Below are 24,509 nucleotides of genomic sequence, written 5' to 3'. Positions count from 1 at the left end.
CAAACAATGGGCGTTCTCAAAACCTTACTCCACAGTGGCCATACCACCTCTGACGCCGACCGTCTTCAAGCGGAACTGGAACACCCGAAAAAAGTATTTCTGAAGAATGGCTTTTCAACTAGGCAAGCGAACAGAGTGATGCAGACCTACAAGCGATGGAACACGTAAGAAGAAGAGGCCTTCAGGTCGACTGCTTATCTACCATTTATTGGGAATATTTCTTCTCAGATAGGCAGAATATTGAGAAAGTATCAAATGAGAGTCATCTTTCGGCCTCCTTCCAAAATTTCATCACTGATGGGATCCGTTAAAGACGACTTGGGCCTGCGTAAATCACGTGTTTACAAGATTCCGTGTGAATGCGGCAAATCATATATAGGGCAAACAACACGAACTGTGCATGAACGCATTGTGGAACACCAACAGCATACTCGCCTTCTCCAACCCACCAAGTCCGCAATCGCCGAACATTGTATTACCACAGACCACTCCATGAATTACAACGACACAAAAATTTTGGTCCATACATCAAACTTTTGGAGCTCGATTATCAATGAATCTGTGGAAATAAGATTGTCTGACAACGAGACTCTCATCGATCGTGATAGCGGTTATCAGCTAAACTCTGCTTGGACTCCTGTTATAGAGAAACTTCGTAGACGACGTAGTTATCTGCATAAAGATGAAAATCGACCTGATATCGATACGCCAAGCTTTCACCGTGGAGGGCGCGAGGCGCAGCGCACTGAGTTGTTATGAACGCGCACACTGAGCAGCGCATGCGCAATGTCACCTCAGTATGGCTTTGAATAGCAGAGCTCAGAGCGTACTCTCTCTGTCTATTGTCTTCCATGATGTTCCCCCTTTTTTATACCTATGTTCACCATGTTTTCTCCTTTGTATATTTTTAAATGTCTTCTATTGTTTGTTCTATGTCTTTCGGCTGAAGAGCAGTGCGTATGCTGCTGCCAGCCCACCCCTATGGGGAACTGAAATACAATAAAGGAACAAAAAAGCGTACTCGCCAGTACTACTTCAGTGACACTCACCTGAAGATGGCCAGAAGACTCTGCGCCGAAATATCGTGGCAGGACGTTACTGACATCCGGCAGTTCTCCCGTGTTTTTATGGAACAAGAATCACAAAGATTAAAATCAAAGTTGAAAATAGCTAATGAGATACTAGGCAAAACTAAAGTATCATACTGGAAAAGGAGTCTGAAAATATGGAGTACAGAAATAGCCAATACTATTAAATAAAAACAAAATTTTTACAAGCACGAACAAATGAAGACTGGAAAATACATAAATAGAAAAAAAACAAAGAATTAATAAAAGGATACCACAGTGAATCCTGGGACAAATTCATTGCTAATGTTGAACATGGTATTTATGGAAGACAGAATGTGTCGTTTAAGCTTTATGAAGCATATCAGTAAAACGGAGAAAGTTACTGCAGACATTAATATGATAACACAACATCAATGGATATATCATTACAGAAATTTATAGTATGATGAAGATAGGGCAGAGAGTTATTCTATAACATACTTATAACAACTCTGTACATCACATAGAAATAAAATAATTAAAAGCAGTCTTACATTTGACAAAAAAAATAGAAAAGCTACTGCCCTACATAGAATTAATGCTGAATTAAGCAAATACGAATGAATTATTTTAGAATCTTGTTTCCTTCATTTTTTTACATATTTGTTGGAAGAACTGTTCCATACCTGAAGAACAGAACAAGCGTAAGATGGCTTGGGGAGTAAAGCTTAAGTTATTTCTGTATTTTAAAAAGTCAATAGGAAATACTCGAGATATCGAGGAATTCAGGGTATAAAATTTATGGGAAAATTCTTACTCAGTGATTAAAAACTATTGCTGATGTAATAATCTCAGAAGAACAATTTTGCAATGATAATATATTTATAATAAGAAAAATTATTGAAAAAGTCGGAATTTGGCATTTATTGATTATGAGAAAGACTTTGATACGGTAAAAAGACCCTTTTCTGGATAATATTGGAAATAAAAGGCATTCCTAAACACCTTATTAATACCTTAAAGAGTCTACTTGTAAATACTAACAATAGTTATAACTTCAGGTTCAAAAAATCTTATGAAATTTTAATAAATCAAGGCGTTCTACAAGGGTGCAGTTCGTCACACAGTCTATTTACTTTATATATGGACGATCTAGTTAAGAAGTTAATGATGAAATAGGGCTAGGAATCAAATACTCTGTTATATACTGATGAGCAGATAATTATACAGGAAACAGAAGATAATTAACAAAGAGCGGTGACTAAATTTAGCCCAAACGCGAACTGTCACAACTATATCTGAAAATAAGACAGAGATAATGGCTTTCAAAGGAGAGAATTCAGTCAGATAGAAAATCATAATAACTAATAATATTTTAGAACAATTATCCCGCTTCAGTTATCTAGGATGCGATATTACGTTTGACTATTACAAAGACGTTGAGAAGAAGGTTAATAACTATCGCGCTATCTATTTCCAATTTTATAAGGCTTTATGACGGTTGAGTTACATATCCAGCTGTTGATGCCTCAAAAGGATGAAACTTCGTAACCAAGACGGTTTTTATTCTGAAATGATTTTTAGTGTGATTCCATAGAAACGTAGATTACATAAATTTTTCCGAGTACAATGAACACTGTATGAAGGACACTATTTCACAATGGCATTTACTTTTAATTTAAGAGGGAAGTCTTATGTCATTAGCTTTCTGCAATGTTTTTTCACATGTTAATAAGGCAACGGTAAATCGTCGTGTAACGTAAATAGAGCGGACATCTCTCTTACTTCAGGCTGCATTCACCAGACAATTTCGACGCCAACAAAAATCAAATTTTCACAGGACTTTTATCAAACTGCAAATCCCATGCGTATCAGTTCAGCATCGTTCGCACATGGTCATCTCACTCCTGAAAAACTATTGGTATTTTGATAGATAAGAATATTCACTTCGTCCGCTTTTCTAGGGTAAAATCACTCGTACTTTCCACGAAATTTGTTTTTAAAAGGTACCACAATATACCATTTGTTTAATAACACGACTTCGTTTCAAAAAAAGGCTGGCAGCATTAAATGTGAAAGTACCAATAGTTTATTTAGACAAAAGGTGGATTCATGCGCATTATACCGTGAATAAATTCTGTCAAAATGACAGTGCCTGAGGAGTAATGTCAATCAAAATTTGTGTGGTCGCCCTGAAAGAGGGCCCACTTAGAGCCCGCACACATCTTCATTTGTTCCAACTACTCCTGTAAGTATTCAGACAGAATAGCGAGTGATACTGAATAGTATCACGAAAAATACGTTCCAAGGAACTCTCAGATCATGAAGAAACCACTCGGAGCTGTGTATAACCCCCGCCCCCCTCTTTCCCCCACCACCCCAAGGAGACACTATTTCGAAGGTGATAAGGTGATGGTGGTAAATAATATCCAGGCAAAGTGTAATTTTATTGAGTTGTGTATTTCAGGAACTTTTGTGTGGCACCTCGTAATCGGCATGTCTGTACAGCTATACGTGCAGATTTGCCCGCCCAAAGAATGTCTGGGAGTAAAGAGACAATCATAGCCAGATTCCTTTCATTGTGCAGAGCAGTGTCCCCGAATATGATCTGTGATGCTGTGGTAATGAGAGAACTGAGCAATTTGTCCAGACTGGAAACCGTTAGAACCCGCCGAAAATTTAAACGGCTTCTTCTCCTTCAAAGATTCTCCTTGATACAGAAAGGCCGGCCGCTGTGGCCGAGCGGCTCTAGGCGCTTCAATCCGGAACGGTCGCAGGTTCGAATCTTGCCTCGGGCACGGATGTGTGTGAGACCGCGAAGGAGCTACGGCGGCCTTGTCTTCTGTCTCCGAAAAGCTTGAAAAGTGGCTACTCTATTTAGTAATTGAAGTACAAGCACAAATAAACTTAACACCTGGTTTATTGAAACTATGTCTCGTTATAATCAAATTCATGACAAACTAATAAATTATGGAGGGCTATCTCACTTCGATAATGAAAAAGAAATTGAATCGTTAGCTCATACTTACATAAATCGCTCAACTTAATGAATGTAGGCACAGTATGAATAACTGAACAAAATTTTACTTGAAAATCACTCGTTGACCGTATCAGAATTACTGAAGCGTAAGAGTGGCCAACTCATAGTCGACACCTACTGTGCAATGGTGATCGAGATCCCTCTCTGTACTAGCAGTAGTTAAATATGAAAACTAAATAATTGCTGACAATAAGTATCAAAGTCATCTGAATACTATGTACTTCGGAAGATTTGAAAATGCATGACGTATTAAGTAAAACTGGACACATCAACATAACACTCCCTGTAATTTACTTTGTGGAACTTGAACACACAAACTTCGCAGAATCAACCACATGATTTATTCAATCAGCGACATAGTTAAAACCTACCTTCACAGTTGGAAATACATGTAAAAACACTATAAATCTGAGAACAGAGATAATTCGGTAGCTTTGTCAGGTGCAACAATCTGGCAGGCAAATGTGAATAACTGGCCGCACGTGAACATGAAACGGAGACAGACAAAGTACACACGAAAATGTATGTAAATATTCAGTAGATGATTTAGAAGAATGAAAATGAAGAACACTGTATGCAATCAGATTGAACAATTGATTCCAATTCAAGTAAAATAGGTCACAAGCCACTACGTTTCCGAGAAATACGTGCAAATGAAAGTGTCCGCAATCACATAGACTCTTATACCGTATATAATCGCTATTCAAAGAATATCATAAAATGAGCTGAAATGATGGAGAGAATGAGTTGGTTACATAACGTTTCGGACTGAGCGACAGGAACACGAAACTGTAGCCAGCTCCAAGCCTAAAAAATTCATAAAGACAGGGAAATTTCATTACTCCATGCACATGGATACCAGTTCATGATAGTAAATCATTCAGAGCTTAGCAAGTGAAATTAGTGAAAAGTAAGTTGTGGGATGCGAACACCACAGTAAATATTTGACAGCAAAATCTTGCCTATGAGCAACAACTTCGAATAACCACGAAAACGTAACTTTCTCACCAACACTGCCGATCCGATATCTCCCCATCTAGCCGCCAGCGTCGCCGTCCAGCAATAACAAGTGCCCACGAACAAGGCTATCCGCAAGCGTAGACTCCTAACCATCAGCACACTGATTGGTTGAAATCTCCCGGAACCGCCAGAGATGATCACTCATCCGCCACAACACCTCTAAGGGATAGCTATGCTGTATGGTGTTGATACTGGTTGCAGAATATCTTTCCAAAGTTTAAGCAATGACAAGTTCGCGATTTACTGAAAGAAAATTATTGAAATATTGAAAGTTGGCATTGAAGAGGCAACTTACAAGCTGACGAGGATGGCGCATTGATAAGACACTGGACTAGTACTCGGGAAGACTACAGCCCAAATCCCCATGCTGCCATCCAGACATGTTTGCCACAATTTCGCTACATCGATTACGGTGAATGTCATGAGAGTTCCTTTGAATGGACACGGTCGATCTCCTGGTCCCATCCGAGCTTACGACCGACCGGCCATAATGACGTCGTCGCCGACGGGATATTAAGTCCTGTTCCTCCTTCAACTCCTCCATACTAAACTGCTCATTCATAGCTAGTGAGAGGCGGGCCGCATCAAACCAGTCAGTAGACTGATGACCAAAAAAAAAAAAAAGTCCACACACTACATTCGTAGCGCGCCTGTCATTATACCCATTACTCGTGGCAGACAATCCACCGAATCCCCCAAGAATTCAAGCAATTCGTGTGCATCCGCATTGAAGGTCATCAGCAGGTTAGCCTTAACGATATGTCCGAAAGAACAGATGCCATCAGAAGGAGGCTCGGAGTGTTGTATAATTGGTGGAGAAACAGTTACAAGGAGAGCTCACTGGCTTCGAACGTGGACTTGTCACTGGATGTCACCTAAGTAACAAATCCATCAGATACATCTCAACCCTTCTAAAACTCCCCGAGACGAGTGCTAGTCATGTGACTGAAGTGAATACGCGAGGTAGAATCTCAGCTGAGACGAGGCCAAGAATGTGGATGTGCTGACGTACAGGGACCGTTAAGTATTGTGGAATATGGTTGTACAAAATTGCACGAAATCAGCATAGGAAACCATTCGTCAGCTCAATAGTGCTACCGGCAGTCCAGCTAGCACAGTGACTGTGCGCAGAGAGTTGAAAACATAGGTGTAGAAAGACCGAGCAATTCCTCATAAGCCACATATTCCTGTACTCAGTGTTTAGTGAGACTTGAAGTGGCGTAAAGAGCGACGCCTCTGGATAGGTGATAGCTGCACATGAGTGATTTGGGTGTGAGAAATCACGCTATACTCTGTGGAAATCCGATGGAATGGTTTGGGTTTGGCGAATGTCTGGAGAAGTTTGCCTGACATAATTTGAAATAGTGAAGAGAGGGGGTGATGCTGTTACCGTATGGGGATGTTTTCCGTGGTTAGGATTCGGTGCTCTTATTTCCTTAAGAAAACGCTTAGTGGGTAAGGCTATGAATACATTTTACAGCTTTGTGTATTGTGTACACTAGTGGAAAAGTTCGGAGACAACGAATCGTCCTATCAACATGGTAATAAACCATCATAAAGCAACATCTTTGAGGCAATGGTTTGTGGACAATAACGCCCCTGAAGTGGACTGCTGTGTCCAGAGTCCCAACCTAAACCCAATGGAACATCTTAGGCGTAAGTCCCCAACACTACCTTCTCTGGTTTCGGCTCTTGAGGAAGAATTGGCTGCCATTCCTCCATAGACGTTCAGACAACTCACTGAAAGTGTCCCCAGCAGTCTTCAAGACGTCATAAGGGTGAAGGATGGACACACCACATGTTAGCGTTTATTAACAGGTGTCCGGGCAATTTTGATCAGATAGTGTACAATAGATAAAAGAACATGATAGGACGGTATATTGTATCAACATGTGTAAATTGAACGTATGTCAGTATCGATCATAGGTTTTTCGACGAAGACTGATTAGTACCCGAAGAACAACAGCGGAGATGGTCCAGTGTCTTGTGGCGATTTTCGTTAACACTACCTACACGCCAAAGTTTCTCTGATTGAGACAGTGTATTTTGCTAGACACATTCTAGTAGCTCAAAGATGAAGTTACTAGTAGCATTATTTATTGTAAGTGAGACGCCTGGGAGCTGTTTTTGTCTTACATCCATTGTAAGTTACTAATACTATCCCTCTGAATTCCTACAGCTCGTAAGATGAACTACAGCTGCGCCGAGAACGCAAACTGCTTTTCCTTCGGGAATGCCGTCTGTAAGGACTACAAATGCGCCTGCGACGACGGCTTCCGCTTCGTCGAAGAGAGAAATTTCTGCTGGCCAGTTAAAGGTAAGCCTAGGTGCTTTCTGAAACTGTTGTGTTTTATTAAAAGTGTGGGCAATAAACCAATTTTTTCCTGTCTTCTTGCAATTTAAATTACATCGAGTTTAAAACACTCTAAATTAGGTGACTTCCGTGTTGGAAGAAGAACGTAGATCTATGCCGCAGGTAACTCTTATGTTGCAGAATTCTCTGTCTATATCTGCACTGTTGCAATATACTGCTGTGCTTCATGGTCACGTCAGATCTGTTTTTACTTGTATGCGTTGAAAATACTCATAAGTCTTCAACAACACAGTATGTGGGTGACAACGCATCGCTGGTGGTCACCGGATCTCGCACCGTTGTTTAGAATGACGTCTCTATCACACAGGGAGTTTCTCGAGATGCAGTAAATACAGGACCTCACAGTGTATAGTAACTAACTGTTGAAAATATTTCAAAAAAAATTAGTGTAAGTATGCGACACTTTTCAATATTTTGCACGAAAAGACATGCTAATTTCGTAATAGTGCACAGATTTAAGAGCGAATTCTTAATTCATAAACCAAAGTGAATAATTTATCGTAGTTACGGTTTTCCAACATTTCACTGCTGACACTGATGTTCAGCCCGTATGCAATCCTCTTTATTTCTTACTTATTTGCAGCCAAATAACTCATTTGATACTCATCCCATAGCCTCCTTCAAGTATGCTCAGTAGAATGTCTATGAGTATTTTGGCTCATTTTTTCCAGGTCATGAAGTAGTAATTTGTTTACATCTCATTACCAAGGTCACTGACCTCAGAAGCCGAGTTGGCGGCGTCCATAGCCCCTCCTTTATCACGTGATAAACACAGCCATCACATTACAAGTCACACATCCTCCCCTCCCCCTGTCCCATCCTCGCCCCTATCTCAAAAGAACCACATTGAATTATTAAAAATTAAACAACGAATCAAAAATTCAGGATAGCGGAAATAGCTCAGTTGTGTTGGTGGGAAACTAAAAGCCCCTTCACCGCCCTGTCTTTCTCGTTCCATCGAATCACAGCGAAATATTAAGATGAAATACCCTATAAATAAAGAAATATAAAAAATCCATCATTGTAGAACTACATCAGTTGTGCTCTACACTTCTAGCAAGTTATAATCTAGTGTTAAAATGAAGTGTAAAAATGCCATCTAGATGCATTATTTCCATAATATTTACATAAAGTTGCATAAGCAAACGCACTGCATAATGTACCAATTCCCTCCCCTACCCTGCCATAAGAACCTAATGTTTTAGTCACCAATAAAACGAAAGAGTTAAGCCCCATTTTGGCTGCGCTCATAAACATCCTAATCATTTACCAAAAAGTTCTGTTTGCAAGATTTGCATATCTAAAATACCTGGGTTGCGTAAAATGGGGCCAAAAATATCTTCAGATATATTTACACTACTGACTACAAAAATTCATTTACGGACCGGTTCACCAGTTTCACATATGTGACTTTTTTTCTTTATTGTTATTTCAATCCCCCCCTCAACGGGGGCGGGCTGTCAGCAGATAAAAACCGTTCTATAGCCAAGGATTACACAAACCATAATTGCAGATGGTTAAAATCTATAAAAGTTGACAAAAAATATGTTTTTCTAATCAATAGGTAGGTGGATGATAATGATGATTTTGAGATAAAAACAAATGACAATAAACGAAGATTTTGTAAAATACACATAGATGGGAAGTAGAAGTTGTTTTTAAAACTCGTTTGACGATTTTTATTACAGTTAAAATATAAAAATGATGAATGTGAATGATGCCATGATGTAATGGTGATGCTAGGATACACAGGAAGAAACCATCATGATGAAGGTACAATGATGAGTATGATTAGGGGGCAGGTATAATTAAAAGTCACCAAGTTGGATGAAGGAGGAAGAAGAAAATGGGAGTATGGTGTGGGGGGGGGGGAGGGAGCGTTGTGATTATGGTTAGGTAGGGGGTTATATCTCTGGACGGATTTCATTGTTGAGGAGAGAAAGTTGGAGGATGGATAAGGCATGGACGTGCATGGAAGGTAAAATATGGATCTGATAGTGCGACAGGGTATCTAGATAGGTTATTGGTGGGTGGGAAACTGAGTGTTGGAACTGTGTTCTGCGATTAATGTATTAGATCGGAAGATTCTCTATAAATAGAATAAGGTGTGGGAAGTGGATGAATTGCTACAGGATCCTCGGTGGGGAAGATAGGCGGATGCAGAAGGCGAGGTGAAGGGCACTTTTTTTTAGTATTTCAAGGGACTATAGAATTTAGGCGAGGCAGGCATCCAGGCAACGTGGGTGTAGATTAAGATGGGGTGGATGAGGGACTTATATGTGTGGATAATGGTAGAAGGATGTAGACCTCAGGTGCGATCTGTCAGTAGTTTTTGTAGCTTAGGCTCTGTATTGGATGATAAGGAGACGTGCATTCAAAGTTAGTTTTCTGTCGAGAGATATCTCTAAATACTTTTCTGTGTTACTCTTAGGGGGAGACGGTAACCTGGAAGACGGAAACGCCAAGTGGTGCGACCAGAGATGGTGGCTTGGCTTTCGTGTGGATGTACTTCGAGTTTCCACATGTTACACCACTCGATTAGAAGTTGGAGTGAGGCATCGTAGAGTTGAAGGGTATGATGAGTGGCTAGGTGAAAGGACAGAGCCTTGAGGCACGTCTGCAGCAAGGTGGAGGATGTGGGAGCAGGCATGGTTGATTGTGACATATGTAGGACAGTGTTGAAGGAAGAATCCTATTAGGCGGGCATCGTTAAGTAGGAATGCATATGTTTGTAGCTTGAAGATCAGGGCAGAATCCCATACCCAAGCGAAGACTTTTTGGATATCAAGGGAGACAAATATGGCGGACTTCCATTTATTCAATTTATGTGAAATCAGGTGATTAAGGTAAAGAATTTGGTCGTCGATGTAATAGTTGGGACAAAAGCAACACTTGGTATTGGGAAAGGGTAGGTGGGCTGTAAGGTGCTGATGGATTCGATGAGTAAGAATAGTTTCAAAAATTTTGCTGAAAACTGACCCGAGGCTGCAAGGTTGATATGCTGATGTTTGCGAGGGTGGCTCATCATGTTTCAGGAAGAGGAGAACTTGAGATGTTTTCCACTGCTCTTGGTAAGAAACTGTGTACAGAATGGTATTGTAAAGGTGTGAAGGATGGCAAAGGTTTCATGACAGGCTCTGGGACTTTCCTTGAGGTGGCGATAGGTAATTGTATCAAGACTAGCCGCTGTGTTTTGCTTTTTAGCACGTGTTTGTGTAATATCGTCAGCCTATACTGGTGTGTTTAGTTCTGTTCATGGAGGGCTGTGTAAGTACTGGAAGTATGGTACGAGAGGTGGGACAGTACATACACATAAGGGTCCATGGTGTAATCAAAGTTAGGATCATGTGGGATGGTGAATGTCTCTTCCAAGTGGGATGCGAAGTGGTTGGCTTTGGTGAGGTTGCCTAGAAATGTCTGTTGCTATGTAGAATGGGATAAGTGGGAGTGGGGTTGTTTCTGGAGAGTCTATGAAATTATTTCCAATACTTTGTAGAGTTTATAGATGTTTTGTTCAGTTTAGTGCTGTCATATGCCAGTCCTGTCGACATTTGGCTTGTAAGCAATTGTGAACATATCGCTAGAACTGTCAGTGGAGTATGAGCGCGTCTCAGTCGCGAGTAGGAAGGAATTCTATGTATGCACGAAGGGTTTTCGAAACAGGGCAATAACAGATGGAGGAGGAGTGGGACGGTCGTAGGAGAGAGTTCAGAGTGGGGTATGGTTGGAAATGGCATCCGAGATATGTTTAGATTAATGCATTGTTTGTGAAGGTAGTTTTGGTGCAGTGAGGACAGGTAGGTGTATTTCTGTAATGTTCTGCCAGGTGATCATTGAATTGTAAGCATCGCCGGAACTATATTCTTGTGTAGTGTATCAAGTTGCTTCTACAGAATCCTTCCTGAGGTAAACCAAAGCCCCATTTTGATTACAGTGTCAGTGGTCTTAGGTGATTCTGAGAACACACATACTAGGAAGCAAAGTCCATTACCAATTTGAATGCGGAGTGTCTTGCATACATTGATTCTTGGTTGTGATATCATTTAAGATCTCTTCGTCAGTGTACTCTAGGTTGATCTTTCGATCCATGCTGTGAATGTGACGAGTAAGCGAGGAGGTTGGGGCTCGTTAGGTGGAGGGTTTGTAAGGTCTGTAATGGTAGCATTTCCTTCAAAATAGGTGATAATTCGGAGGAGGGATGAATGGGAACCGACAGTTTTAATGATGGTGGAATCTCTCATAGGGATGAGTTGCTGGATTTGCGTTGCTGGTATGTAGCACTGAATGTGAGCTAGGCTTGTCTTTGGATTGAGAAATGTGGGCTGACAGCTGCTGTTCTGAGATGATTTCAGCGTGCATGTCATCGGTATCTGGGAGAGTTAGCTGGGTTCTCTTAGTTTCACACTGACGATCACTGGTACTCGACCTTTTATTTTAATTATAGTTTTGGTTGGGTGTGGGAGGGAGGTTGCGGGATGACTGGAGGTAGGAAATGTTTACCTGCTGGTGTCGTTGAATGAGCCATAGCTGGTATGTGAATCACTACTGAGGAAATTTAGAGCACCAGCATTTGAGGCTGACTGCAGTACAAGTTTACTGCCGCCAACTTATATTTCGCGTACAGACCACAAAGATAAGATAAGAGAGATAAGGGCTCGTACAGAGGCATATAGGCAGTCATTTTTCCCTCGTTCTCTTTGGGAGTGGAACAGGGGGAGAAGATGCTAGTTGTGGTACGAGGTACCCTCCGCCACGCACAGTATGGTGGATTGCGGGGTATGTGTGTAGATGTAGATGTAGGTGATATCGGGGCTGCTCCTGTTGATGGTAGACAGTTCTCATTCAAAGATCAGATCTAACCTTAGCACGGTAAAATACAAGGGAAGCATACAAACAAATAGACATTCTATATGTAATTAGTTAGGCGTACTAATGATGAAGATGCTGTATCACTATAAACATAAAATCAATTGACTGCTAATTGACTGGACCTAATCGAAATCAACAGCTGCATTCGCTCTCTGAATCGTTTGTCAGTCGGAAATGAAGACTCGCTGCAACCGTATTTTCTATACTCAACAGCAAGATACGGTAAAAAAAAAGCACGAGACATACACACATTCACACAACCCCACAACTACACACAATCTCACACAACACCATTTTAGGACGGAAGGAAGGTGTTTTTATCACTTAAGCTACGACGCAATTTTAGGAAGGAACGACAAAGATTTTCACTACAGTACATATATCACTTATACTGAACAACTACTGCCTCGTTCGTTCATACACACACACACACACACACACACAAAGAGGGCGACAGAGACGCAATATCTCCAAAGATGACAGAGTCGATGTTTATCATTTATCGAGTACCAAATACACACACGCACACACACACACACACACACACACACACACACACACACACACACACATATATATATATATATATATATATATATATATATATATATATATATATATATATATTTATCATAATTAACAAATTGTAATTATAGATCTCTATGAAAAATTCGAGCGAAAAAAAATTGCATTATGCACAGAATGTAATGGGAACAAGTGCAAATATTTCTATTGGTGACTGAGGACGGTAAACTGAAAATTGTTACTTCACTACTTACGTCATTTACAGGCTAATAATTGTAGCTATTACAAGTAGTACGGTTTAGGTAATTTAGTGCCTCCAAGTACCTGTGGCGGGTGCACGTCATTAACGTGTATTTTTCCCTGAGCAGCAGGTCAGATGTTGAAGTATGGATACGTGTACGAAAAACAGTTAGTCCATACTTAAAGCCGTAGAGCACCTAGTGCTGCCGTTATGACTATGCAGAAAGCATCAGATCATACAATTTGTGACGTGTTTGTGAGAAGACTGTTTGATGGAGATAAATAACAACCAACACACTGGTGTGTGCAAAAATTAAGGTACCACATATAAAGATACCTTCACTTACACCTGTTAAATTCTGTATAAGATTTTGCACACTTGCATTACTTATTAAAATACACACAGTTTGCATATTGGCACTATTGACAAAGACATTCTCGCAAGTAACACTCATTAACAATTAACGTTTAACGGCAGTACTACACTTGCTAGCCCTATGGACCTTCAAATTAAATATTTCTGTGTCTGAATTATCTGTACAACTTAATGAAATACACGTAGCTTGCTTATTTGAACTACTTAAATAAATCATAGCTTAGTAATGATAGTAGTTCGATTTTTGTATCACACATCTAAATTCTTAAAAACTGGTTGCAGAGACACGCACATGAACACTACTGTAGATCTGATTTACAGCTTAAAGTTCCTAGAATTATGTTTATTAATCTCATGACTAAAATTCACCAAGAGTTCGATATTTCTGCCACATTCTGAGCAAATTAAATAATTCTCAACGAAAATTGTATTACTAATTCGTTAATTACATTGCGTAAGCAAACGCTCGTTTTACCTTTTCATAGAGAGAATATTTTTACTCGTTCTATTATTCCATAGCAAATGATGAATAGCTTCCAGTGAAATTCATACATTCTATTTGCAAGCCACTCTACAAACAATTTTTTTGTAGTCAGTAATAAAAACATAGTTGATCATATTTTTGGCCTCATTTTACGCAGTTCAAGTATTTTAGAGATGTAAATACTGCCAACATACTTTCTTTACACAGTAAATGTGCTATTTTTGAGCATAACCAAGATGGGACTACGCTGTAATTGGCTTTCTCATTGTATTGGCAGGTATATTATTGGGCTCCGATTTAAGGATAATGGAGGGTGGCAGTACATTATGCAGTGTGTGTGTTCACGCAATTTGACGTAAATATTGTGGAAATAATGCAACTAGGCGGCATTTTGAATTATAACTTTATTGCTAACTCTGACTGGCTGGTGAGGAGATGGATGGAGCTTCGGGTATATACTACAATTAATTTCGTTCCGACATCTTGGATTTTTTAAATTTATTTATTCGATGCGTCATTGTAATAGCTCACTGTGATTCGGAGTAAGGAGAGGTTGGGGTAGGGAGAGATTTCCCACCAACACATCTGGGCTGTTTATGTCATTTTGACTGTTTTTGATTAGCTGTTTCATTTTTAAAACTTCACTGTGATTGGTTTGACATAGACGGAGGGGTAGGGGAGTGTGGCTGCCAACAATTCGGATTTTGAGTCAGTGACTGGATCATGTAATATAAACAAATAACTTTATTATTTGTAAACAAAGTGGGCCAGAATGCTCATAAATACCACTATGCTCTATAATTCTTACCTTCAACCAGGGGACCTATAACAACTTCAAACTGCTGACCTTTTCGAAAACCGATTACATATTTCCAGAAACTGTTTTGGCCCAGGTTGTGCTACCTGGAACGTCCTGTATAGTTTATTATAATGAAATTGTTTCATATCGCAGATTATTACCTTACACAATCGCAGCTTAAAAATGTTAGTAAAGATGGAGTGAGCTTAGTAACTTTTTACAGGAAAATATCGAGATCAAGCGTAATTTTACAAACGGTAATAACCCGCCGACAGTCATTTTATCGTAATTTTTTCCGCTTATATCCAGCAGATCGTATAGTTAATTAGAAAGACTGGCCACTCTCATCAATTCATTCCCCCAATTTCTACCTTTACAGCTCTGAATGACGAGTGTTCAGAAACACTGGACTGCTACTACAATGGCTCCATATGCTCGAACGGCACCTGCGCGTGTGCTGAGGGCTACCATGAAACATACAAAGGCACTTGTCTCAAGGACATCAAAGGTATGTGGCTTATCTTGCTTAGACACTTTGAATTCACCTTGGGTTCCTTAATCATATGCACAAAATTTTATGGTAACGTAATGAAACACCTGCTGTAATTAGTTTGGTATTTTTAGATAATTATTTTTAGCTGTTCCGAATTGTCATCCCCATATCAATGTGCAGTGCAGTAGTTAGAGTCTCGGTCTGGCACACAGTTTTAGTCTGCCAGGAAGTTTTATATAGTGTGAAGCCACATGCTTTACGTGAATACTTACTAGCAATACACGCTCAACATCGCAATCTGTGGCGTTTGCTACCATGTCCGAAATCAATTAAAAATCTGAGCCCCATAAGTTAAATGATATCACAAATTCATAAACAGTATCAGATTTAATCGATCCAATGATGAATGATATTGGCTGCAAATCATTCCAGAAGATTGATCCCTGGGTTCACTTGTGCTAGGTTCCAAGATGTAGAAGCATTAATTCAGAGAACATGGATTATTGGTAAACACCGCTCACAGAAATCACAATTCATACAAGATCCACAATAACAAAACGTCGGCGATATTGCTTCAGAGTTGTTTACTTACTTTTTGCAGACAATAACAAAAACTATATGAATGGTAAGTTACACGAACTGCCCTCACGACATCTTACACTAAATTGCTGCTGGCGTCCTTCAAACAGATTAGGAAAAGTGCTGTCACGAAAACAAAGTATAAATATGTATTTCGTAGTAGAAGTAAGCTTTCTGGTCACAAGCAGTTATTTAATATATAATACTTGTAACTCAAAAGGGCTTATCAATTGTAAATTAAATCAGTTGGAAAGTACACAAATATGGTAGCAACAATATTTGAGTCATCTATTCCATCTACAGATCGTTCTGCCCCCTAAGCATACTAAAATATATGAAATTTTTACGAAATTTATAATTGTTGTAAAATGTTGTGTAAAGTATACCATCTTAAAGCATTTGGTGGGCTAATTTTAAAACTTGCCTTATATTTCGCGTGACAGCTGTATTTCAGAAAATATGGACTGCAGAACATTGAGAGTAATATGTCTAAATTTTTGTTAATATTAACTCACCTGATGTGTTTGCAGTCGAATTGTAGCTGTAGAACACTAGCTTTTGTCCTCTAACATTAGTTGAATGAGCTATATTTTTGAAAACATCGTTTGATTGGATTCTGATACTAGACGGCGGATTCATTTTTCCACGCGTGATACAGTTTTATAATTAGCAAAAAGGCTAGATTCCCTTTGAAACTATCACCCTATCATGATTTTTAGTTGTGCCTCAAATTACGGTAGCTATATATGGGATAATCACTGGTTGTTGTTGTTGTTGTTGTTGTTGTGGTCTTCAGTCCTGAGACTGGTTTGATGCAGCTCTCCATGCTACCCTATCCTGTGCAATTTTCTTCATCTCCCAGTACCTACTGCAACCTACATCCTTCTGAATCTGCTTAATGTATTCATCTCTTGGTCTCCCTTTACGATTTTTACCCTCCACGCTACCGGACCAACCAACCGGTAATCACTGGTTACAACATTCAAAATATGGATTTCTTACACAGATCTGAAAGTAAAATTTCAGAAGATAGTTATGGTTGTTGCGTTGATGTTAGAGACATGTCTTGTGTATAACAAATATAGCATTTACATAAGCCCCTTTAAAATGTGGTTCCAAGCTTCCCACAAAGGAGACAACTAATTGAGAATGACGCTGTCGACATAAAATAATCATTGCAGTAACATTCGGAACGTTGGTAACACAGTACCATAATACATTGGTTTACTGCTAACCAGTTGATCGCTTAGAAACCTGTCCTTGTCAACAACGAGATGTTTAATCATTTCCAGCTCCTCTAGTAGATTCAACTTCTCTCCCTGAGCAAGGTCTAGTATCCTCAGGTTTTGTAATGTGGGGGATTAGTGCCCGCTGGACTTAAGATGCTCAGCAAATACGGAATTTTGGTTAATCTGACCTTTATTAGTTAACAAGCACTCCATAAACATGATTTTGAACCTTCTGCCAGTCTGACCTATATATGACCTTTCGTAGTCAATGCACTCCAATCTATGTACGCCCGACCCTACATACTTATCTCTCGGGCGGCATTCATTATACTGAAGCTTATTGGCTACCACGTGGCATCGTCGATACCGCAGCTGGGAGCGCATCTCAGCTGCCATGTGCGGAGGGAATCTGTCGTCCAGTTAAGTCGGACGGGAAGTGTTACACACTGAAACGCAATTGCGATAGATAGAAAATGAATAAAATTACAATCCTGGTTTCAACACTAAATTTTCTACCTTTTCTCAGTTACTCATCATACTGCCTAATACGCTGTTTTTTGGAATTACTGTCCCTGTTTTAAAAGTGAGTGCACTGATATTTATGATCTTTGGATGTTCTTCAAGTTCTTCGAAATTGTACAACTTTTCCCTTACAAACTGCTTTTTTATCAAGAACTGCGAAATAAATCCCCAAGTCGTTCGTCTGTTATCGTTTCACGTCGGCAGCAAGAATTAGTAAATCCTCAGACAACTGGAGCAATATAGACGGAATATTTAAAACTCTCTTTCATTCAGTGGATTTTGAAATATCATGGGAAAATCTCAATGATGTCGCGCCAATGCGTTCATTCATGCACGCCAGTAGCTTCTACATTTCTTGTGTGACACAAGGTTCTTAGAAAGAAATAAAAACTTCGAGCAAAGATGGCACACAGCTTTGAATGTTATGATGCTACTTTTCGCTGGTATACTGTTGTGGAAATAGCATTATAACAGTAGATATAATACGAGACTCCTATGGTAGTGTGACTGACGTAAAACAGATGGCGCTCAGTTTCAGCTGATAGTTAAATCATATCCGGATATTGATAACTGGTTAATTCGATAACGGCGAATTCTCAACAACTTGAAACTTCCTGGCAGATTAAAACTGTGTGCCGGACCGAGACTCGACTCGGGACCTTTGCCTTTCGCAGGCAAGTCCTCTACCAACTGAGTTACCCAAGCACGACTCACGTCCCTTCTTCACAGCTTTACTTCTGCCAGTACCTAGTGTCCTACCTTCCAAACTTTACAGAAGCTCTCCTGCTAACCTCGCAGAACTAACACTCCTGAAAGAAAGGATACTGCTGAGACATGGCTTCTGTAAAGTTTGGCAGGTAGGAGACGAGGTACTGGCAGTAGTAAAGCTGTGAGGACGGGACGTGAGTCGTACTTGGGTAGCTCAGTTGGTAGAGCACTTGCCCGCGAAAGGCAAAGGTCCCGAGTTCGAGTCTCGGTCCGGCACGCAGTTTTAATCTGCCAGGAAGTTTCATATCAGCGCACACTCCGCTGCAGAGTGAAAACCTCATTCTCTCAACAACTTGTTATTTGTAACAGCTGCATTAGTTCTTACCCAGCTCTAGTTCCCATCCTATGCATGGATCATCATCAAAAGTGTTATTTCAGGGGGCACTGAGGAGAAGCTTGTCCCACTGTGGGCCACATACTGCTGGTGCAAATTTCTTCCATCACCAGGAAACGTACCAGTTGCCTCCGGACAGAGGGCCGCCACAGAGGCTTGTATTAGTGACCTCGGCAGTTAGGACGTGTAACTCACCTCAAATGCGGATCAACGCAAGATAATATAAATAAACACAAGACACGATACTGTACAAGGTTATCGAAAGAGACGGACCAAATTAAATTAATTTTTGACAAACTTACCGTTACCTTCTGTCTCCGGTTCTTCGCCTAATATTTGTTCTTTAATTTTGTGACATTTCGCCAGCACGAGTGGATGGTATTGTCAAAGCTTCTACATCTACATCTACATGATTACTCTGCTACTCACAATAAAGTGCCTGACAGACGGTTCAGTGAACGACCTTCTAGCTGTCTCTCAACCGTTCCACTCTCGAACGACGCGCGGGAAAAACGAGCACTTCATTTTTTCTGTGCGAGCCCTGATTTCTCTTATTTTATCGTGATGATCATTTCTCGCTATGTAGGTTGGTACCAACAGAATGTTTTCACAATCGGAGGAGAAAACTGGTGATTTAAATTTTATGAGAAGGTACCGTCGCAAAGAAACACGCCTTTGTTTTAATGATTGCCACTCCAATTCATGTATCATGTCTGTGGCACTATCTCCCCTATTTCGCGATAGTACAAAGCTTCGTGAAGCCGAGGAACCGTAGCCAGCAGGCAACGAGGAATTTCTCAACAAGTTTCCACGAAAACCATAAAAATTTCGTAAATTATTATTCTATGAAATGAAAATTGTGTATGAATACATACAGCTGCAAACCAGAAGTTTCAAAGTTTACAGACGTACGTAAATGTTCTAAGTGTCCCTTTGCTGCAGCAAGACAAATATCCAAATGATATACGGACTCGTCCCAACCACGAAAAATCATGTGTTGTGTTGTTGAGTTCACCACAGCAGTGATACAACTTATGTTTTTCGTAGCTGGTGGTTCAGTGGCAAATTACGAAATATCCCTTGCACTGAAACTGCCGACTCACTTCCTTCCGAAGAGCTAGTGAAATCTTATGCTGTCCAGTAGCTATCTTCCAACTGATGCAGAATGGCTCTAACGCTCTAGCGTAAATACTCCGATAGCCACTGAATGGTACATGGTGGAGGGTAGCTTGTTCAAATGCCAGTAATTTCCTTTCCCGCTCCACTCGCTCGTGGAGCGAGGTAAAAACGACAAGCCCTAATTTACGATCCCTTATTTCTCCTATCTTCGCTTTTATTATGCAAAATTTGCGTTGGTAATAGTAGAATTTTTCTGCAGTCAGCTGCAAATGCCGGTTCTCTAACTCTTCTCAGTAGCGTTTCGCGACAAAACCGCCGTCTTCCCTCCAGGGATTCCGCTTTGAGTTAACGAAGCATCTCCGTAACATTTGCGTGTTACGATACTGCAGTACCTGCGTTGTCCTTAAGTTCAGCGTAATGTTCCTTCGAGCAAACTTGCATATCCGGATAAATAGGCACTGCGGTGACTACAGCTGTTATAAAAGCATGAAATGTATTCACAGTTGCACGTATGGACAACCATCAGCTGTATAATGGAATGACGACAATGTAAATTTGTGCCGGACTAGGACCCGAACCAGTATTTCCCGCTTATCAACGGGCTGTCGCCTAACCATTAGGCTAGCCGAGTACGTTTCACAGCTAGACCACGTGCCTACGCCTGCACTCGTACATCCATTACGTATATTCCCATACAGGAGACACATCTTAATTGAAAGTCATTTGCCCGGTGTCTGTGGGTAAATACGATATTGCAGTGTCTGTGTTCAGAATGAGATTTTCACTCTGCAGCAGATTAAAACTGTGTGCCGGAGCGAGACTTGCCTTTCGCAGGCAAATGCTCTATCATCTGAGCTAGCCAAGCACCACTCACGCCCCTTCCTCACAGCTCTACATCTGCCAGTAGAGCACTTGCCTGCGAAAGAAAAAAGTCCCGAGTTCGAGTCTCGGTCCGGTACACAGTGACTGTGTTGTTCAGAGGTACGACGCAGCGTTCCATCGGACTTGCCTGCATTAAAACGTCTCCTTTGCACGGAAAAATACATAATGGATGTATGAGTGCAGGTTGTAGATACATAGTTGATGACACATGGTAGCTTAGGTCCGACCGTGAAACATACTACGGTAGCCTAATGGAAAGACGCCGCTCGTGATAAGGCCTTTCAGCCATGGTTTGCAGGATATCCTGTGAGAAAAGGGCAAGGCGAATTTCGCACGAGCGTTGCTTTCTAAATCCGTGCCGATTTGTGGCCAGAAGCTTTTCTGTCTCAAGATCTTCCCAATGATGTTTATACTGAATTATATTTCACGAAATAAAAATTAATTAAACCAGGTTCATCTATTTGAATAACCCTGTATCATAAATTTAGCGCCTCAATTACACTACCGGCCATTAAAATTGATATACCACGAATATGACGTGCTACAGACGCGAAATTTAACCGACAGGAAGAAGATGCTGTGATATGCAAATGATTCGGTTTTCAGAGCATTCACACAAGGTTGGCGCCGGTGGCGACACCTACAACGTGCTGACGTAAGGAAAGTTTCCAACCGATTTCTCATACACAAACAGCAGTTGACCGCCGTTGCCTGGTGAAACGTTGTTGTGATGCCTCGTGTAAGGAGGAGAAATGCGTACCATCACGTTTCCGACTTTGATAAAGGTCGGATTGTAGCCTATCGCGATTGCGGTTTATCGTATCGCGACAGTGTTGCTCGCGTTGGTCGAGTTCAGGAGGGTAATACGGAACGCCGTGCTGGATCCCTACGGTCTCGTATCACTAGCAGTCGAGATGACAGGCATCTTATCCGCATCGCTGTAAAGGATCGTGCATCCACGTCTCGATCCCTGAGTCAACAGATGGTGACGTTTGCAAGACAACAACCATCTGCACGAACAGTTCGACGACGTTTGCAGCAGCATGGACTATCAGATCGGAGACCATGCTGCGGTTACCCTTGACGCTGCATCACAGACAGGAGCGTTTGCGGTGGTGTACTCAAGGACTAATCTGGGTGCACGAATGGCAAAACGTCGTTTTTTTCGGATGAAACCAGGTTCTGTTTACAGCATCATGATGGTCGCATCTGTGTTTGACGACATCGCGGTGAATGCACATTGGAAGCGTGTATTCGTCATCGCCATACTGGCCTATCACCCGGCATGATGGTACGGGGTGCCATTGGTTACCCGTCGCGGTCAGCTCTTGCTCGCATTGACGGCACTTTGAACAGCGGACGATACATTTCAGATGTGTTACGACCCGTGGCTCTACCCTTCATTCGATCGCTGCGAAACCCTACATTTCAGCAGGATAATGCACGACCGCATGTTGCATGTCCTGTACGGTCCTTTCTGGATACAGAAAATGTTCAACTGCTGCCCTGGCCAGCACATTCTCCAGATCTCTCACCAATTGAAAACGTCTGGTCAATGGTGGCCGAGCAACTGGCTCGTCACTATACGCCAGTCGCTACTCTTGGTGAACTGTGGTATCGTGTTAAAGCTGCATGGGCAGCTGTACCTGTACACGCCATCCAAGCTCTGTTTGAGTCAATGCCGAGGCTTATCAGGGCCGTTATTACGGCCAGAGGTGGTTGTTCTGGGTACTGATTTCTCAGGATCTACGCACCCAAATTGCGTGGCAATGTAATCACATGTCAGTTCTAGTATAATTTGTCCAATGAATACCCGCTTATCATTTGCATTTCTTCTTGATGTAGCAATTTTAATGGCCGGTAGTGTACATTCCTCGGATTTGAAAAAAAAAATGTCTAACTGCTGTATTATCGATCAATAAAAAGAACATTTAAAAAGATGTTACAAGGAGAGTGAGTCTAACATTGACTTAATAGATCGAGAGTATAGAGTATTAGCAAACACACAGTGTATTCTTCACTGACACGTCATTCAAGACATATGAACTCATACTTACCACTAGTACGATAACAATGCATGTGCAACGAGAAGCCGAAAGGAATGCAACGGTTAACTGTTTCCAGAACTGGGCGATGAATGTGTGTCGTACAGCGAATGCACCTCTATGTTCGAACACTCCATCTGCAGCGGTGGCCGGTGTGTATGCGGTACCGGCTACCTACAAACTGGGCCAACAGTCTGTTCCGTGGGTAAGTACCTGGCACAGCGCTGAAATACGCGCCGCAAGTTATTATTATCATTATTATTATTATTTATAGGACTAATGTAGTTGCTACAAGAACTTCATAGTTCGCAGATTAAGTACTACGGCAAATAATCCACCTAATTAATAAGATATAAATGTACAATATTTGTTTCGGAGCTGTTGTTGCCTTCAGTCTAAAGGGTACTTTGATTCAAAACTCCTTGGAAGTCTATCTTGTGCTAGTCGTAAACCGCCTAAATACAGCACTCAACATGCATTTAAAAGTTCTTAGTGTGTCAATATTTGATCTCCCACCACAATTTTACTCCCCCTCCACAGACACTCACCCCCCCCCCCCTCCCGCCTTAATCAATTTAGCTACACTCCTGGAAATTGAAATAAGAACACCGTGAATTCATTGTCCCAGGAAGGGGAAACTTTATTGACACATTCCTGGGGTCAGATACATCACATGATCACACTGACAGAACCACAGGCACATAGACACAGGCAACAGAGCATGCACAATGTCGGCACTAGTACAGTGTATATCCACCTTTCGCAGCAATGCAGGCTGCTATTCTCCCATGGAGACGATCGTAGAGATGCTGGATGTAGTCCTGTGGAACGGCTTGCCATGCCATTTCCACCTGGCGCCTCAGTTGGACCAGCGTTCGTGCTGGACGTGCAGACCGCGTGAGACGACGCTTCATCCAGTCCCAAACATGCTCAATGGGGGACAGATCCGGAGATCTTGCTGGCCAGGGTAGTTGACTTACACCTTCTAGAGCACGTTGGGTGGCACGGGATACATGCGGACGTGCATTCTCCTGTTGGAACAGCAAGTTCCCTTGCCGGTCTAGGAATGGTAGAACGATGGGTTCGATAACGGTTTGGATGTACCGTGCACTATTCAGTGTCCCCTCGACGATCACCAGTGGTGTACGGCCAGTGTAGGAGATCGCTCCCCACACCATGATGCCGGGTGTTGGCCCTGTGTGCCTCGGTCGTATGCAGTCCTGATTGTGGCGCTCACCTGCACGGCGCCAAACACGCATACGACCATCATTGGCACCAAGGCAGAAGCGACTCTCATCGCTGAAGACGACACGTCTCCATTCGTCCCTCCATTCACGCCTGTCGCGACACCACTGGAGGCGGGCTGCACGATGTTGGGGCGTGAGCGGAAGACGGTCTAACGGTGTGCGGGACCGTAGCCCAGCTTCATGGAGATGGTTGCGAATGGTCCTCGCCGATACCCCAGGAGCAACAGTGTCCCTAATTTGCTGGGAAGTGGCGGTGCGGTCCCCTACGGCACTGCGTAGGATCCTACGGTCTTGACGTGCATCCGTGCGTCGCTGCGGTCCGGTCCCAGGTCGACGGGCACGTGCACCTTCCGCCGACCACTGGCGACAACATCGATGTACTGTGGAGACCTCACGCCCCACGTGTTGAGCAATTCGGCGGTATGTCCACCCGGCCTCCCGCATGCCCACTATACGCCCTCGCTCAAAGTCCGTGAACTGCACATACGGTTCACGTCCACGCTGTCGCGGCATGC

At 41.7% G+C, this 24,509-nt stretch overlaps 1 protein-coding gene across 1 annotated transcript in view; it reads left to right on the top strand.

Moving 5' to 3' along the window:
* LOC124795926 (fibulin-2-like) overlaps positions 1-22,975 on the top strand; it is a 115,647-nt gene extending 92,672 nt beyond the window's left edge. The window contains exons 8-10 of the mRNA XM_047260007.1: positions 7,289-7,426; positions 15,156-15,284; positions 22,827-22,975. Of these exons, the coding sequence (XP_047115963.1) occupies positions 7,289-7,426; positions 15,156-15,284; positions 22,827-22,975 (416 nt within the window). The remainder of the gene's footprint in view (positions 1-7,288; positions 7,427-15,155; positions 15,285-22,826) is intronic.
* Positions 22,976-24,509: the final 1,534 nt, after the last annotated feature.

Source organism: Schistocerca piceifrons, chromosome 4 (assembly GCF_021461385.2).
Source record: "Schistocerca piceifrons isolate TAMUIC-IGC-003096 chromosome 4, iqSchPice1.1, whole genome shotgun sequence".
Taxonomy (NCBI): domain Eukaryota; kingdom Metazoa; phylum Arthropoda; class Insecta; order Orthoptera; family Acrididae; genus Schistocerca; species Schistocerca piceifrons.
Note: the sequence above shows the minus strand (reverse complement) of the source record. Positions and strands in the feature narration are given on the sequence as shown.